Source organism: Chelonoidis abingdonii, chromosome 16 (assembly GCF_003597395.2).
Source record: "Chelonoidis abingdonii isolate Lonesome George chromosome 16, CheloAbing_2.0, whole genome shotgun sequence".
Lineage (NCBI taxonomy): Eukaryota > Metazoa > Chordata > Testudines > Testudinidae > Chelonoidis > Chelonoidis abingdonii.
In genome coordinates this window covers 16,351,446-16,370,332 of record NC_133784.1, presented here as the reverse complement: position 1 = coordinate 16,370,332, position 18,887 = coordinate 16,351,446, and the positions used below count along the sequence as shown (strand labels likewise).

The window sequence follows — 18,887 nt, the reverse complement described above, 5'->3', positions numbered from 1 at the left end:
AGTGTGTTACTGACACCTGAGACTTCAGCCCAGTTCAGGGAAAGGAGCTGACAGTTACAGGAATAATGAAAACATCGAGAGTGACATAAAATAATATCAAAGTGATCTGCTGCTCTTCTTCTTAATGCAAGAACAGGGCAACATTCAATGAGAGCTAACTCATTTAGCCTAGGAGGGATTTGACACATCCCAGGGGAGAATTTAACCCCAAGCCCAGGCAATACAGATCAGGTCCCTGTGCTGGTGTAATGAGGCAAAGTGCTGCTTTACAAACAATTGAGCCAGGTTCAAACTGCAATTCTGCCCCTGAATTTTATCCCACTATGGGCTGCTGCTGCTGCTGCTTGAATCTGTTGATACTGATACATAGGAAATGTCCCCAGAGGATGTGGCTGATCCTCCCATAGGGACTCAGAGCCACCTGAGAACTGGCTTCTCTTTCCAGGGGGATCTGGATGATAAAGACAGAGCTGATTTATTGTCTTGTCAATAATTAAGATGATGAAAAATAGCCAAGTGTAATAATATTCACCTATTATAAAACAGACCTTCATTTATTTTGAGAATTAATAATTTCAAACAAATAAAATGCAATCCATTCAGTCTTTTAAAAAGCAATCTATAGAGAGAAAGCGTGCTCAAGAACTGATGAGATCCATCCACCTTAACTCTGAAGTCATTGTCGCTCCCCCATCAATTTGGCAGGTATTTTCAGTGATTTTTGGGACAGGGGTGGGGAATACGAAGTGTGGATCACTGATTCCTAGGCGCTTTTCTTTAAAACTGAATGAAGTCCAGGCAGAAATCTGGGAAGGGAGAGTTGAGCTAAGCTCTCTGAATTCATAGTCCAGAATGCACAACGTGACACCACAGAACCAGTTTAGTGCTGTACAGTGTCAGTCTCATGATCTGCAGGTGTTGAATTCACACTTCAGTGAGGGTGGGCAACACATTTCTTTCCTTTTCATGCTTTACTCAGAGGCCAAAAGGTACTCAGGTACATGGCAAATTCAAAAGGGTTTCAAGGGATATAGCTGCCTCTGGAAAGGGGAGAATGAAACATGTCTTGGTGAGGCCCCACAGGGCAAATTTTGGATAAAAAGTAAATCTGCATGGAATACTGAGCAATGAAGAGCTGGAAATAGTCAAGCAGCATAGCTACAGCATTGGTGGTTCAGTGCTGACGTTCCCCTGCCATTCAGAAAGCAATGGTTTGATTCCTGGCCAGTGCAGTGCTGAGCTTCAGTGTCTAGACGTTTCAGTAAAAACACACCCACTGTAGAAGAGGGTATGACTTTGCACCCCATAATGTTTATAGAAATATGCTTATGAATGTATATATCATATAACTGGAATATGTTTTATGCTACATATGCCATGTAACATATCCATGTAAAGGTTATGATCTACTGAATATATTCATCCTATTTGTATGCATGTGTCACTGTTGTATTCAAAGTTATGAATATTGGCTGTATGTTTGATTTTAAATAACCTTAGTAAGGTTTTTGTCATCTTCTTTAAAAGGAATTTGCAAGTTAAGTGCCCAATCAAGAAACACTTAATGGGCAATTGATCTTGGAAGGCTCCAATCCACATAAGAAGTCTACATGAGGATGTTCAAGGTAGCATGTGAACCATGGCTGCTACCTGTAAGTTCTGAGACATACATGGACACGTGACTTGCCCATGTGACTCTCAAACTCCATCTTGTAGCAGGAATTCTACATAGGGCAAGGGAGGGGTATCTACCCACGAGAGAAAGTCTATTTAAACCCCTGGGAGATCCCTCCATTTGGTCTTCAGTTGGCTCAAGAGATAGCCTATCTACCCCCAAAGATACCTGAGAGAAACTGGAACAAAGGACAGTAACTACAGGGGGTGTGAGTGATTGCTGGACCCAGACTAGACTAGTCTGTAAAAGGAAATTTACTGGAACACCTCTCAGGGTGAGGTTTTATCTGCATTCAGTTTTCTTACATAGATTTGTCTGTTTTATTTTATTTTGCTTGATAATTCACTTTGTTCTATCTGCTATTACTTGGAACCACTTAAATCCTACTTTCTATATTTAATAAAATAACTTTTTACTTATTAACCCAGAGTATGCATTAAAACCTGTAGCGCAAACAGCTGTGCATATCTCTCTATCAGTGTTATAAAGGGCGAACAATTTATGAGTTTACCCCATATAAGCTTTATACAGGGTAAAACGGATTTATTTGGGGTTTGGGCCCCAATGGGAGTTGGGCATCTGAGTGTTAAAGACAGGAACACTTCTTAAGCTGCTTTCAATTAAGCCTGCAGCTGTTAGGGCACGTGGTTCAGACCTGGGTCTGGGTTTGCAGCAAGCTAGTGGGTCTGTCTCAGACCAGGCAGGGCACTGAAGTCCCAAGCTGCCAGGGCAGGAAAGCAGGGGCAGTAGTCTTGGCACATCATTTGGCAGCCCCAAGGGGGTTTCTGTGATCCAACCCGTCACAGAGGGGTTCCTGTTTGTTCTGCCTTTTTTCTTCTTCTTTAAATTTCTCTAATTGTTGCGATCACAAAAATATTTGTGCAAGACCAAGAAAAATGAGCAAAACCTGAAAATCTGCAGGGAGGGAGGATGTTGTCTCTCTGAGCTCCAGGGCAGATGGAGATTTTCACAGAAGAGGATTAAGTCTGGGAGGGGCCTCAGTGACAAACACAAGTCTTTTGCTGAAACAAGTTTTTTTTTTCTTCCAGTTTCATTTTGACCAAGTGCCAGACTCCCCCTACTGCAGCCCCTGCCTAGACCCCAGTGACATCCTGGCCTCCGCATGTGACCTACAGCCTCCCTGCTGGCAAATCCTCTAGTGAATCTTAAAACAACTGCCCCTGTGTGGCCTTTTTCCCAGATGACATAAGAGGTTTTAACATGACCTGTCACAGAGTCTGTGGCTGGGCAGCTTGTGGGTGAATCATTCCCATTTTCTCTTCACACATCTCTGGGACTTGGAAATATCTTGTCAAGGAATCTTCTGTGTGAAAACCTATCACTCACATTACTGCTGGTGAATGGGGAGAAGAATGTGACACCTCATTACACATTTGAATACATGGGAATATTTTCCTCTGAGAAAAAATTCAAGAAAAAGGCACTTTCTCCCCTCTAACACCGATACAGACATTTTCAGTGCTTTCAAAGCAGAGAGTTAACAGCTGATATTGAAAATAAAAAATACAGAAAACTCAGTAATAATGAGGGATTTCATAGATTCATAGACTCTAGGACTGGAAGGGACCTCGAGAGGTCATCGAGTCCAGTCCCCTGCCCTCATGGCAGGACCAAATACTGTCTAGACCATCCCTGATAGACATTTATATAAGTACTCTTACAATATGCTCCATCAAAAGCGATCCACAACCTCCTCCAGGCCATTTGATCCACGTGTTTACTACCCTGACGAGTCTAAACTTGTCCTAATCGTTCCAGCCTATCTCCCTTGTCTCGCAGTAAGCCATTGCTTCTGTTCCTATAAAGAGCTAAGGAAACAAGTTTTTCCCTCCTCGCGACTAATCACCCCACTTTAGAATACCTTGAAAACGCCGCTACATTCCCTCAGTCTCCTTGTCAAACTAAACCAAGCCTTCTCTTCAGCCTCTTTCAAGGTCATTCTTCCAAGAGTAACATTCTTGTGACTCCTTTCTCTGCCCGCCCTCTCAATTCTTTCTCACATCTCTTCGAAATCGGCTGACAGACTGACCCAAACTACCAGCCCAGGCCAACACTGCACGATCATAGACGGAAGCACATTCAGACTTCCTCGTGCTTGTTTCCACAACACGTAATGCTACTCCAGAATCAACATTCTTGCTTTTTTTGCACACAGTAACACGCCTGACTCATCATTTAGCCTGTTCACGATACCCAGATTGTCTATTTCTCATTGCCACTCCTTCCTAGACGCTCCCTCCCCCTCTTCTGCCAATTGAACACCATTGTGCCTTCTAAGTGAGCACTTTGCATGTGCTTTATTGAACTTCATCGGTTACTCTCCAAGACCACTCCTTCTCCACTTGTCAATAAAAAATTTATTGACCCTTCTCCAAAGCAAGCTGCAATCTCTCACGTTTGTATCGTCTGCAACTTAATAAACCGTACTTCTGATGCCGACAATCTACGTCGTGATGAAGAACTTGAAACGTAGCTACCCCCAAAAAAACAACCCCTGTGGAACCCCACTTTAAACTTTCCAGAGATCGAGCCATTAATAACATTCGCTTCGATAGGTACCAGCCCATACAACCCCCGTATAGTAGCCCCATAAATTATTGCCCTTTATCGATAATATAAACTTATACTATCCATCATTGTGCTGGGTGCATTCACCAAAAAAGACCTATGGGTTGGTATCTGAGAATAGATCATCTGAGAGCGACATGAAACAGTTCTTCAAGAACCCCACTAAAATTTTGTCAATCGAAGGACAGAGAAAAATTTTCCCCTAATCACAGAGGCATAGAACAAGAAGCAGTGGTCTAAATCAGACCTAACAGTGGGTGAAGAATGGACATAGGAAAATCTTCTAACTGCTCATCGCGGATATACGGCAACTAATTGCCCTGGCAGTGCGGAACTCCACTCCTAATGAGCATCTCTCAAGATAGATTATATCAACAGACATTAGGGTATGGTCTGCTCAGGTAGGCAAATCTATGGCACAGTGCTGAAGCGTGATTTTCAGTGGCACTCACACTGCCTGGGTCCTGGCCACCGGTCCAGGGGGCTCTGCATTTTAAATTTAATTTTAAATAAAGCTTCAACATTTTGAAACCTTATTTACTTTACATACAACAATAGTTTAGTTATATATTATAGACTTCTAGAAAGAGACCTTCTAAAATAGGTTAAAATGTATGACTGGCATGCGAAACCTTAAGTTAGAGTGAATAAATGAAGACTCGGCACACCGCTTCTGAAAGATTGCTGACCCCTGGTCTAGGTAATACTTAATCCTGCCATGAGTGCAGGAGACTGGACTAGATGACCTCTCGAGGTCCCTCCTGTCCTACGACTCTATGTCATCTCAGAATGGGATGCAGAGATAAAATTTCTAGAAACCATTAATGACTGCTTTTTGGAGCTGCTAGTCCTGGAACCCACAAGGGAAGAGGCTATTCTTGATTTAGTCCTAAATGGAACACAGGATCTGGTCCAAGAGGTGAATATAGCTGAACTCCTCGGTAATAGCAAGCATGATATAATTACATTTAACATCCTTGTTGGGGGGAAATACCAAAGAAGCCCACCACAGTAGCATTTAACTTCAAAAAGGGGAGGCTGTAGGAGAACTTGGAGGGAATCAGAACCATTAATCTGGAATGTTGCTCTCCCTGGTAGAGTGGGCTGCTGCTGGGAGGGGTATGTGGCGAGACTGCTGTGCAATCTCCCTCCTCTGCCTCAGAATTGTTGCTCAAGCTGCTATCTGAATTTAAAGAGACAGCATGCCGACACACTCTCCCCCAACACACACATATTCTGTCTCTCACATACATACTTCCTCCCCCCTCACTTCCACAACACACACACTCTCTTTCCACCACACACAGTCCCTGTCACACACTCCTCCCTCTGCTCCACCCCCCACTTCAGTTGAAAAGCAGCTGGCAATCTAGTAGGATGCCCATGAAACGGATGGGATTGAGAAACCTGCATCATGTGATGCTGTACCTGCCTCATGAAGCATTGCAAACCTTTCCCAAAGCACCCCGTGGCCAGCTGCACCTCTCTGTGTCGATGCAAGAGCTGCAAGTGTGGATGCGCTTCAGCAACACAAGGAGCGTAACAGTGGTTTAATTAAAGTGCTTTAATTAAAGAGGCATAACTTTTGACAACAAAACTCTGTACTGTAGACATAGCCTAAGAAACCAACACATAGAATCAGGACTCAAAATTCACGTATCCTGCAGTCTGACACATTCATTCCCTCATTGGCTATCACCACTTGCACAGCATGGAAGTGCTTCTTATCCAGCAAGGCAGCCAGATTGGGACTCATAGGGAAGGAACGTCCTCTGAAGGCATAAACTCTTTCTCACTTTGCCTCATGAAACACTGGATACAAATAATAAAGGACAGTTGTTCCCAATCTCACCATGGCATCCTTTGGGGCTGTAATCTGTGCCATTCAACCCAGTGACGTTGTAAACAGTTTTATCTGTGCCACACTAAACCACAGCTTCCTTCTCCTGGATGAAAACAAACAATGAGGCAGCTGCTATTTCTCTCTAGGTTCTTGCCAAGTTCTTGGCCTAGGGCAGGATAAATTTAACTTCTCTGTACTAGAATTCCTTACCAAACCACCCACAATTTCAGCAGTGCTAGTGAAGAATGGATTCCCCAGACATATACCTAATTTCTTTCTTTAATATGATGCCACATGTTAAAAATTAGGAACTATGTACAGGCCTGGATCAGAATCTCTGTAAGCTACCAGAGATGTGATTTCTCTGTAGCCCACGAAAGCTTATGCTCAAATAGTCTCTAAGGTGCCACAAGTACTCCTGTTCTTTTTGCAGATACAGACTAACATGGCTGCTACTCTGAAATCTATCATCATAGTTATTTTTCTGCTTCAAGAAAGATGTCATTTTATCCACATTTGCAGCACATACAAAGAATGAGTTCAGCAAATACACCATTTCTATTTACATCTGCATAGTTAGGGATATCCTTTTCCAAATAATAAGATTATTTAGGAGATTAGCTTCATGGGTAACTTGCTGTGAGACCTGAATTATGGGAACCAAAGACCGATATTTTGCCTAGTTTCAAGTCACTGCGTAATTCAGTCAGTCATTGGAGGATCTGACAATATTGACCTACACAATTGAACACTGTGAACATATGCAGTTACTTCAGTTAGTTGTACTGTTGGAGTCTGCTCCTGTTCATCATTTCAGATTGGAGATTAAAAAATATTAATGAGTCCTGCATAGCAGGTGCAATAGATGGGAATACTCTCTTCGCTGAACTGCACTTCACCTTTTTTCCATGCCATCAAGGAAGGACAGGGAGAAAGAAAAACAAAGTAAGAAATGACTATTTTACCACATGGTCACTTGTCTAAAAATTCTCAATAAATCTGAGCTACAATCTGTCAAACAAAACTACTATCTACTTATGTGACCAAATGGCCTTCAGGAAAGAGGAGGGAAAAAAAGTCTCAGAGAGTTATAAGACACTTCCAGTTTCATACAAAGTAAAATTCCAGAGCAGGTTACACGATTCTTCCATTGTCTTCTCCTCTGATACCTCCTTCACTGAGCACTGTCTCATTATTATTAAATTATGTAATTTACAAAAGTATTAACAATCATAATGGGGAAAAAGCAGCCAACCTTCCCATCTGCACACAATTCCAACCAATCAGGAAAAAGTCCAGAAGTGGCCTAGCTAATACATGGGGTAGTAGAGTGACAGAGAGCAAGAGCGAGCGAGCACTGGGCCTTGTGCAAGATCTGAGGCCTCAATCAAAGGTTGTGAACCAGAGGAGGCCTGGCCTTGGCAACATAAAAACATATTTGACATTTATGTAAATATATTCCAGCTAGTACAGATACATCCCAATCAAATACAAGATAAGATGGTTTGACAAAATAATGAATGGGGATGTTTTGTCCAAGATATCAGAAACAAGAGGAGGTAGCAAAGCAATGTAATGAAACTTGTAAGATGATACATAAATTGTTTATAAATGTCGGGGTATCTCATCTTAACCCTTTGTCCAGCTCTTGGTTATATTTAAATATATTTTAAATGAGAAAAAACAGTACAAAAAAGGAATGCTGCTCTGCACACCCCAGGGTAACATGAGAACTGGGAATGAGACAACCTGTCCCCAAAGAGGGAACTCGGTGACTAACCATCACTTTGCAGTGGGAGGAATAGTATAAATGTGATACTTCAGGTTTCTTTAAACTAGGAAAAATGGTGGCGGTCAGGTTTCTTTATGCAGAAATGTGTTTGAAAACGTCAACCACTGTATGTGGGCAAAAGCAGGTAACGCACCTGGGAGACCTGACAGACCATGGTGAAGCAAATGGTGCAAAAAACCTTAGAGTTCACTATGTGGGAATTAACCAAAGTATTAAAGAGAACATATTTTGTCAGCCCTAAGCAAGTTCTTTATTGTGTTTGTCACTCTTGTGGATCCTCAGATGCTCAACACAGTGTGAGCACACATAAAAACTCTTCCCACACCCTGAGCATTTATAGGGTTTCTCTCCTGAGTGGAATCTCTGAAGACAAATAAGCCTTGGTCAGTCAGTGAAGATGTTCCTACACTCCCAGCATGCATAGGGTCTGTTTCCTTTGATGTGTAATAAGGCCCGAGCGGTAAGTGAAGGTTTTCCCACACACTGAACATGTATAGGCTCTTTTTCCCGAGTGAATTCTCTCATGTCTGAGAAGGTGTGAGTTGTCATTGAAGTTTTTCCCACACTCTGAGCATTCATATGGTCTTTCTCCTGTGTGGATTCTATGATGTCTAATAAGTGCTGAACTCTGAGTGAAGCTTTTTCTGCACTCACAGCATTCATAAGGTCTCTCTCCTATATGAACCCTCTCATGTCTAATAAGGGGGGACATATCATTGAAGCTTTTCCCACACTCAGAACAGGTATAAGGTCTCTCTCCTGTGTGGATTCTCTCATGCCTAATAAGCTTTGAGGGGCTACTGAAGCTTTTCCCACACTCAGTGCACGTGTTGTTTTTCTCTTCTGTGGAGATTCTTTGCTGGGCTCTGGTTTCCTTAAGGTGCTTGTGAGTTCCTGGACTATTTGTAGATTTACTCAGTTTCTCCCCTGGCTGGTTTCCCTGCTGCCTTTTTGACTTGTGCTGACTCTCACAAACTTTTCCCTGCTCCCGACTTCTGGCCACAGTTCCTTTAGATCCTTGTGATAATGTCCTGTGCAGTTCCACTTGCTTAGCATCTGCCTGTTGAGGATTCTGCTCCTGATTCTCACTGAGCATCCAGTCATCTGCTGGGGGGGGGAGAGAGAGAGAGAGAGAGAAACATCAAAAACAGGGATGGAAAAGGGGACAGGAAACCAAACTAAGTGCTGTGAAGGCAGAAAAATATCAGGAACTGCATTCCCCTACACTCTTACCCAGTATAAGGCTATTGCCAGTCATCGTCTAGCCCCTGTGTCCTGGGGCAAACTGCAGTATAAGACACTCATCACAGGCAAGATTGGGTTTGGACCTGCTGCCTTTGCCTACCCCTGGGCTGTCCTCTGCAACCCCCAGTACCTGTTGGCCTTCTGCTAGGCTGCAGCCTGGGGTTTTCCAGGCTGGAGCTTCCCAGATCCTCTGCCTTTCCCCAGCCCTGCTCTACTCAGGTGCTCTGCTCAGGTCCCTGCAGCCAGGTGCCTCCCTCTCAGAAGCTAGAGGGAGTCTGCTGAGCTCCTGGCTCCCAACCTCTTCTATAGGGCCAGCTGAGGCCTGGATGGGACGTGGTCCAGCTGCAGCTGCTTCCCCAATCAGCCTCGTAGGTGCTTTCTCCTGCAACAGCCCTCTCCTAGGGCTGTCTTAAATCCCTCAGGGCAGGAGCCGGTGACCACGCCGCTACAACCACCGTCCTCTAACAGCTCTTAACATCTTTGAAGACTTATCAGGTCCTCTCTCAATCTTTTCTCAAAACTAAACATGCCCATTTCTTTCAACCTTTCCTCACAACTCACATTTGAGGATAATGAGGTAGCTTTATGGATGTTTCTTCTCCAGCACCATTCTGAATGGATATGAGTTGGGGTGAGGAGGATCCTCCTAGAGCATTCTGAAGGGTGATTAAAGAGGTGTGAGGGGAAACAGGGGACGACAAGAGAAGACAAGGTTTAAAGAGGAGGAGCCTGGTCACTGGTGTCAAATGCAGATGATAGGTCAAGGAGGATGAGGCTGGAGTGGTGGTTCTGAGCTTTGCCTAGGGAGAGCTGTGACCCTAAAAGCATCACAGTGCTATCTGGCACAGTGCTATCTGGCACACTGTTGGTGTGTGATATTAGGGTGTCATGTAATGTATCCCTGGGGGGGAAAAATAATATTTTTTTCTGTAACTGGTGTTCTTCAAGATGTGTTGCTCATGTCCATTCAACTTAGGTGTGTGTGCTCGCCACACGCACCAGTGCTGGAAGTTTTTCCCTCAGTGGTATCTGTAGGGGATTGGCTCTGGCAACTCCTTCTTGCCTTCCTTCCCCACTGTTGGAGTTTCTGGCAGGTTGTGGAATGGACATGAACAACACATCTCAAAGAACACCAGTTATGGAAAGGTAACTGTCTTTTCTTCTTTGAGTGCTTGCTCACATCCATTCAACTTAGGTGACTCCCAGCAGTGCCCCTGGAGGCGGGTAAGGAGTTCACGGATGTGTAGATTGCAACACAGCTCTGTCGAACCCAGCGTCATCCCTGGCCTGCTGTGTGATGGCATAGTGGGCCGTGAACATGTGCACCAAGGACCACGTTGCGGCTCCACAGATGTCCTGGATTGGGAAGTGTGCCAGGAAGGTTGCCGAAGATGCCTGTGCTCTGGTCCAGTGGGCTCTGATGATTGGTGGCAGAGGGACTCCCGCTAACTAGTAGCAGGTCTGAACGCAAGAGGTGATCCAGTTAGAAAACCTCTGCGTGGACACCAGGAGGCCCTTCATCCTAACAGCAGTAGAGATGAAAAGCTGAGTTGACTTACGGAAAGGCTTCGTCCAATCTCGGTAGAAAGCCAGGGCCCTTCTTCCATCCAAAGCGTGAAGGTGCTTCTCTCCACTAGTCTCATGGGGCTTAAGGCAGAAGACCAGAAGTCCTGGCTCACATGGAAACTAGACACCAACTTGGGAAGGAAGGCCAGGTGGGGCCGGAGCTTAACCTTGTCCTTACAGAAGACCGTGCATGGCAGTTCTGAGATCAGGGCTCGCAGCTCGGAGACTCGCCTCACTGATGTCACCACCAAGAAAGCTCCCTTCTATGATAGGTGAGACAGGGAGCACGAGGTCAAAGGCTCAAAGGGCAGACCTGTGAGCCTGGACAGAACCAAGCTGCGATCCCACTGAGGGACCGGAGACCAAACCTGAGGAAAAAGTCTCTCAAGACCTCTAAGGAACCTGACTGTCATATCATGGGAGAACACCATCTGCCACTTGAGCGGCGGATGAAAGGCAGAAATGGTTGCCACATGCAACTTGATAGAGGAGTGCGCCAGGCCCTGGTTCCTCTATCCTCTGTATGAGAACTAACGGGGATTTTTTGTCATTTACCAACAGGTCGAGGCGATGGCAAGTGGCTAAGAGCATCGCGACATGACTTTGGACCTGGAGCTGCCCTTGACCAGCCAATCGTCGAGGTATGAGTAGGTCTGGACACCCTGAAGTCTGAGGTAAGCTGCCACTATCGACACGAACTTGGTAAATACCCGCGGTGCTGTTGCTAGGCCAAATGGGAGGACCACAAACTGACAGTGGTTTGGACCAACTGTAAACCAGAGGAAGCATCTGTCTCAAAGATGGCAATGTGGAAGTATGCATCTTTCAGACTGAGGGCAGCGTACCAGTCTCCCGGGTCCAGGGAGGAGATGATGGAGGCCAGGGATAATGTGAGAAACCTAAGCTTCACTAGGAAGTGGTTCAAGTCTCGCAGGTCCAGGGTACATCGCAGACCGCCCTTGACCTTTGGTATTAAAAAGTAATGGGAATAGAACCCCTTGTTCCTGTACACCGTAGGAACGACCTCCACTGCACCGAGCTGCAGTAACCTCTTGTGAGAAGGGTCCCTGAAGAGGGACGTGGGAGTGGAGGACTGGAAGGAGGGGCAGAAAGCAACTGAAGGGTGTAACCCATGCCACCATACTGAGAACCCATCAGTCCGATGTTATAGATGCCCATGCAGGAAGGAAAGGAGAAAGCTGGTTGATAAAAATAGGGGAGAGAGGAAGGATCCCAGGAACAGTTCGGTAGATCACCCTTGGGTGTACCCTCAAAACGAGCACTTGCCCGCCTGCTTATTGCAGGTAGAGCTCGACTGAGAAACCTGTGAAGGCTGTTGGCTAGAATGCCTCTTGCAGTCTCTGGATTTCTTATGGAGAACCTCCTGGTGAGAGTGGCTCCCCTGGCCCTGAGGCTGCTGTGGCTTGAACAGCTTGCAGGCAGGGCTGGGAATATACAAGCCCAGCATTTTAAGTGTTGTGCAGGAGTCCTTTAAGCCATGGAGCTTATTGTTCATCTGTTCTGCAAACAGGGCTTGCTTGCTGAAGGGAAGGTCTTGCATCGACTGCTGAGTCTACATGGACAAGCTAGAGAGGAGCAGCCAGGATGCCTGGCGCATGGTGACAGCCAAGGCCATGGTTCGGGCGGCAGTGTTTGCCGTATCCGACGCTGCCTGGAGTGTTGTTCTGGCCGCAATCATGACCTCCTCCATAATTGCTCAGAACTTCTTCCTAGAAGCCTCAGGAAGAGAGCCCTTGAACTTGGCCATAGCTTGCCACGTTAAAGTCACAGCATCCCAAGAGGGCTTGATGGTCATCCAGAAGAACTAGGGAAGAGGGCCCCGTTATAGCCTCATCTGGCAACAACAAAGATGATGGTACCAAAGGGTCCTCCGCAACCATTGGTGGCCCAGCGGCTTGCTCCCGTTCCCTTTTGGGCCTGCGGGGTTCTTGCACTCGAGGCTTCGTGCACCAGAAGAGGACGGGACAGCTGGTCTTTCCAAGGCTCTGGACACCGAGCGGATGGCCTCGGAGGGCTGGGTGAACCCCCACAGGTTCCATGAGTGCCAGGGTGCCGGTTTCGGTACCAACAATGTAGCCGGTAGCAGAGCTCGTCCTACCATCAGGGAACCTCACTCTGAACCAGGGCTGGATCCTGAGCGGTTGCTCCCAGGCGACCAGGACAGAGTGGAATCGTGGCTCTGTCCCAACCGGTGCCGGTCACTCTGCCTGGAGTCCGATCTGGAGTAGGGTCTGTGACGTTGCACTCTATATGATTTTACGAAAATATGCCAATGAGAGTGAGTAAAATGTAACTGGAATATGCTTTATGCAAAAGGTCTCTTGTAAGATATCATTACAAAGCTTATAATCTACTGAGTGTGTTCATCCTATTTGCATGAATGTATCTTTCTTGTATCTGAAACTAGAAATATGAAATATAACTCTGAGGGCCTATTGTAATTATACAAAGTGTAGGCCATTAATGGTGGTTTGGAATCTTGATGGCTCCCATCACCCAGGACAACTGACTGTGGATGGCTCTGTGTGTAGGAAGGCAAAACACACAAGTCTGAGTCTAATACAGTAAGAAAACTGAGTACAGATAAAATCTCACCCTCAGAAATGTTTCAATATGTTTCACAGACTGGATGCTTTCCTAGTTTGGGCACAGTTTTTGACCCTGGTACAGCCCTTGTTCCAGCTCAGGTGGTAGCTAAGGGATTTCTCATGATGGCCGCCCCTTATTCTATTCCACCCACTTATATATCTTTTGCATAAGGAGGGAATCCTTTGTCCCTCTGGGTTCCCATCCCTCCTTCTCAATGGAAAAACACACCAGGTTAAGGATGGATTCCAGTTCAGGTGACATGATCACCTGTCACTGTAAAACCAAGCCTTCATTCCTCCCAGCCTGACTCACAGGAAGGCCTGCCTGCAAACAGAGCCATCCACAGTCAATTGTGGCGTAGTTGAGCAGGGTCTGTGCACAGCTGATTGCTTTGAGATACTGGCAGTGTTTTTAAGTGAGTTTTAAGAGTGGTGGCTGGAGAACAGACAAAGTGGCTACTGGTTTGTTATTTTCTGTTTGCTTATTTCGGGTAAGAAAAATAGGGACAGAAAGGGAAGCAAAATAAGTAAGAGTGAAGATCAGAAGAAGCTATAATTACACAAGTTGCAAACTGCCCAGAAAGGCTGAACACTGGGCACCGGGAAAGTCTCTTAACTAAGAAGTCCCTGAGCTGAGTGCATCTCAGTTTCAGTGAACTGCAGATGGGTGTGGTCCAACCCGTGTCTGTGCTGAAGCTGACTGGAGTGCCTAACTTAGCAAGACAGGAGTGGAGGGGTGCCTGTTCTGGCAGAAGGGGGTTCTCTGTGGTATCCCAGCTCATCGAGTGATGATCTAAAGGGAAAACAAATGGAAATGTACGTGCAATTCGCCCAGGAAAAGGCTGTTCTGGAAAAAGAAAAGGCTTACTACCAGCAAACCCCGGACTTAAAAGACAAACCAAATTGAGACCCAGAAACACGAACTGGCTGTAATGGAGTGGAAGAGGTGCACAGAAATATGTATCCTGGAGCTGGGGTCCTGGTGACTTCTGCGGTGGGAACAGACCTCAAGTACTCTGTAGCTAGAAGCAAGCCCAACCTGAGTGAAGAGGGGAGGGATGGGGCAGGGATTTTGCTTGCAAGTGAAAGGTCTGTCACAGCTGGTAGCTATGAGCCCACAGCTGGATCAGGGTCTCTTTCCCTTTTGGGGGACACAGGAGTGTCTGCCCCAGAGGGGAGCCCAAAGAAAAATTTTAGGTATATTGCCTCCACCATAGTCAGTGTCCAAGTCTCCAGTAGGAAGTTCAGGAGGAGGGTGTGATGTTGCACTCTGTGATTTTATGGAAGTATGCTGATGAGTGTGAATATAATGTAACTAAAATGTGCTTCATGCAAAAGGTCTTTTGTAAGGTACCATTACAAAGCTTATAATCTACTGAGAGTGGTCATCCTATTTGTAGAAATGTATCACTCTTGTATCTGAAACTAGAAGTATGAAATATAACTGAGGGCCTAGTGTAATTATGCAAAGTGTGGACCATTAATGGCGGTTTGGAATCGTGATGGCTCCCATCAACCAGGACAACTGACTATGGATGGCTCTGTTTTACTTGTAAGTCTTCCTGTATACCTGTGTGCTGGCAAGTGGATAATGAAGTCTTAGGGTTTGGCTACACTCACACTTTACAGCGCTGCAACTTTCGCACTCAGGGGTGTGAAAAAACACCCCCGAGCGCTGCAAGATACAATGCTGTAAAGCGTCAGTGTAATCAGGGTGGCAGCGCTGCATGCTACACCCGTAAAGGATGTGGTTTACATGCAGCGCTGGGAGAGCTCTCTTCCAGCGCTGCCGCTCTGACCACACTCACACTTCAAAGCGCTGCCGCGGCAGCATTAAAATTCCAAGTGTAGGCATACCCTTACACTGACATGTGATCATGTCACCTGAACTGGAATCCATCTTTAACCTGGTGCTTTTCCATTGAGAAGGAGGGGGTGGGAACCCAGAGAAGAACACAGGATTCCCACCTTATGCAAAAGATATATATGTCAGTGGAATAGAACAAAGGAGGAGCCATCATGAGAAATCCCCTAGCTACCACCTGAGCTGTTTGAAACTTACGAATACGAATGGATGCAGTATGTTTCTAGCATAGTAAGGCCAGACCTTTTAATTGGAGGAAATTGTTGTTAAAATTGCACACCAACAGGCTCTGGAGGCAAAGATATGGAAAGTTGGCCTACTCCTCATATTGCACATGGGATCCTTCTGGCTACCCCGGACCTCAAGTCAGTAGGCTGGGAAGGGAAGGGAAGTGATTGGGCACCAGAGGTTGTACCGAGTGGACTCCTCAAAAGTGGGTGTGCTTGTCCTCGCCTGTTGCTCCAGGGCACTGTAGTAAAGACATTGTACTAGGATCCTGTATATGGGATGAATCATATAATGAGATCAAAGTACTGTATAATGGGCAATGTGTATGTGTTAATTCCTGGGAAGAAGTGTTTTGGGAGGATGGAAGTGTTAGCAACCTGCTAATAAACAAATGGAAATGTAATGTAAGCACTGTGTTTTCCAATAATCAAATTTACTGTTTGCCACCACCAAAAAGTCTCAGCTTTGCCCAGTGGAGGGAGGAGCTATGTGAAAACCCATGAAGCCACAGGAACAGCTTTACATAACAAAAAGGCTAAGCATAAGAGGATCGTCATTAAAGACATCTGGGGATGGCAAATTGGAGACAAGGTAACGTTGCAAAAGTTGGGGAAGGCGGCTCACACTCTGGACTCCTAGTAGGTGGGTCTGTACTCCACTGTAAATTGCACTTTCCTGACAGTGTACCAGCTTCAGCCACCAGGCAAACTGAAATGGGCGCATGCCAATTAGCTCAAAACATATGTCTCTCCCTAGATTTCTGGTCATGGCATCATGGGCCTCAGTTGTGGACCAGCCACCTGCCTGGACCATCCGGGTTTCTAGCTATCCATGGGATTTTGAGAAGGGAGAATACCTCCAAAGGCTCTCCCTGGCTCGAGCTGCTGATGAGGCCTGAGTCACAGTGTGGCACAAGGCTGGAGGGGAGGTGCCTTAAAGACAGGGCATAGTCCGGATACACAGTAGGGCCACAGAAAAATACTTGCTGGGTGGCCCCGGACCTCCCCTGGATCCCATTGGGATAAATCTGGTTCCTCCTGTGGGGGCCTGGAATGGAAGTGGAATGGGAAGCCCTTTTGGCAAGTAATAGCAATTACTGATTTTGGAGTGTAATAGTGTTGTAACCGCCTAAACCATACAAACAAGGTCCATGATGAAAGCCAGGAAGGGCTGTAATGGGACAAATAATAATTTAGACAGTTTTTGTATGTGTCTGTTTCCCCAGTAGGTGCATTTACATCGTCCTCTTTCTTTTTCTTTGTTAACAGGACAAGAGCGAAAGCCCAGAGACACCCTGAACAGGAGTGGTGGGACCACTCTTGCTGCTTCGGGCCTGCAGAATTTGTTGGTGTGATACAACGTATGTATGGTGGCACATATCTGTGGGGATCCTTGGGTGTCCGACGCTTTTGTCCTCCTTTGTTAATTTTACCACGGTTCCGAATTGGCCATGGTGGAAGAAAAGGTCAATTATCCACTGGCAGGGGGTGGTGGCGGCGGCGGCAGCGGCAGCAATTGTGACTGAGCATCCTGAAAATATGGCATCATGTATTATCTGGGATTAGGAGTTCCATTGTGACATGTAGAAGGTGGCTCCCTCCAATGTCATGGCTAAGCAGTACGTGCTGACTACATCTTCTATCAGCACATATGGATTGCAGGGGGCAACACTTCGCAACTGTGGCTTATAGAGCCCCCTCAAATAACGTGTAAAGAAAAGGAAGCGCCAGACCACTCTTATGAAGTGGATCAACACATCTGTTGGGAATTGGAAGCATTAGGAAATGCCCCCACTGCAGCACGTGTGTTTACCAATACCTCTGCGGGTGTTTGGAGAACCACCAACCCCTGAGTGCCTTTCAATTTGCTGTTAAGATCACAAACACAAATTTTTTCAGTGCATTGGCCCATTGTTATGCAACAGACTGCTAGAAATATTAACTACGTTGTGTTTAATTTTTCATGGATAACACCCAATGTGTTTCTGCTGTTGGCGCACATCCAAGAGCAGCTTTCAGTATTCCAGACAGATGCTTCCTCCTTTACGGTGTTACAACACATGTTTAACCAGGAGAAAGCTGCATTTACCACTGCCATCCAAGTGGGGCATCTATGCCAACGAGGATATGTATTATGCTATGTTACTAATGAAACCAAAAGTCACTATTGGCTGGTGTATGCAATTATTGCTGTCCTAACAACTTGGTACATGCTATGTTGCTGTTTAGGTAGAAGACCAACAGTAACCCTTGCCACTGTAGCAGGGGGAAGGGTGGAAACCTAAGTGGTGACCCCTCCAACAAAATGTTGATTTGGGGTCAAGGGCGGGATGTCACACTCCCATAGCCCCCTCCTTCAGGGAGTCCTTGGGGAAGGCAGATCAGCATGGTATGGGGCTAACGCTGTTGCAAGCAGGGCTTTGGAGCTGTGCGCCGGCTCCACTCCAGCTCCAGACAAAAACTTGCAGCTCCACTGCTCTGTGCACCAGCTCCGGGTTCCACTCCAAAGCCCTGGTCGCAAGCATCGAAAAGCATTTTGAGAAGGGTCAAAGCTGTGTGAGTGGAGAGCGGAAGTTTCCTTTGCGAGTCTGAGAGGCCGAGGGGGGGAGAAAGAAGAAGAGCAGAGAACAGGTTAACTCCACTCTCCTGCTAGGCTTGAAGATAAAACACTCAAGGCCACAGCATGCATCTGACTCTCAGCTGCCAGCCAAGAACGAGGGGGGCCCAGAATGGAACAGACACAGACCTGCAGAGACAGCCCATAACAAACGAGGCAAGCGAAGGCCAGCATAGAGGAAAACAAAGTCTAGCCAGTGTGTTTTGGGGAAAGTCAAGATGACCACAGAAAGCCGGTTTGAATTGGCAGAAAAAGCACCAGGAACAGAGGTTGTGGAAAGGAACACCACCAAAGGAGCCCAGGACTTAAAAACCCTCCTGAGAGCTGGAGCAATTCAGAGAGCACGGCAGATTCTCGGATGCCCTGGGCCCAGGACAGCTCCTGTCCATCCTCTCTGCCCCCCCCAGCCAGCTTTGGGGTAGTGAATCTATAAGTATGAAAGTAGGTTAGGGCTTGGGGCTCTAATGCGAGAGATAGGGGGATAGATGCCCACATTCTCCACCAAAACTGTGACAGATTTTCATTACCAATCTGCCTGGAGCATCAGGATCATTTGGGGAGGAGATGATGAAATGCATCAAGTGTCGACATTTTAAAGCTTTATTGATAACATAATAAAATCACAGTAGAGTGTGCTGGGAAAGCTCCACATCACTCAGGGGAAGAAAGAAGGCATTAGAGCCCCAAGCCCTAATCCACTGTCATGCTTATGCACTACCCCAAAGCTGGCCAGGCTTGGGTGTAACATAAGAAGAAGAGTTGGGGGAGGGGGGAAGGGGAAAGGATGGATGGGAGTGCTGTCTTGGGCCCAGAGCATCACAGAATTGGCTGTGCTCTCCAAATTGCTCCAGTTCTCAGGA

The 18,887-nt window shown here is 46.2% G+C and overlaps 3 protein-coding genes across 3 annotated transcripts in view; 1 reads left to right on the top strand and 2 right to left on the bottom strand.

The window, feature by feature from the left end:
• The window catches only part of LOC116827654 (putative protein BRICK1), a 97,984-nt gene that overhangs the window by 71,302 nt on the left and 7,795 nt on the right, over window positions 1-18,887 (top strand). The gene's annotated exons all lie outside the window — the stretch shown is intronic.
• Window positions 1-18,887, bottom strand: part of LOC116827145 (uncharacterized) — a 60,127-nt gene that overhangs the window by 33,612 nt on the left and 7,628 nt on the right. The gene's annotated exons all lie outside the window — the stretch shown is intronic.
• Window positions 8,022-9,157, bottom strand: LOC142047849 (uncharacterized). Its single transcript, XM_075073040.1, has 3 exons — window positions 9,133-9,157; window positions 8,610-9,006; window positions 8,022-8,525 (listed from the first exon to the last, which is right to left on the bottom strand). The coding sequence occupies exons 1-3, from the start codon at window positions 9,155-9,157 to the stop codon at window positions 8,303-8,305; spliced, it is 645 nt and encodes a 214-aa protein (XP_074929141.1). The 3' UTR covers window positions 8,022-8,302.

Excerpts from the sequence above, each read along its gene's own strand:
- LOC142047849 (XM_075073040.1), bottom strand. The coding sequence starts at position 9,157 with ATGACTGGCAATAGCCTTATACTGG. Across the intron at positions 9,007-9,132 it reads TGGCAATAGCCTTATACTGG|CAGATGACTGGATGCTCAGT; the intron begins GTAAGAGTGTAG and ends TCCCCCCCCCAG. Across the intron at positions 8,526-8,609 it reads GGGAAAAGCTTCAATGATAT|TTCAGCACTTATTAGACATC; the intron begins GTCCCCCCTTAT and ends CTTCACTCAGAG.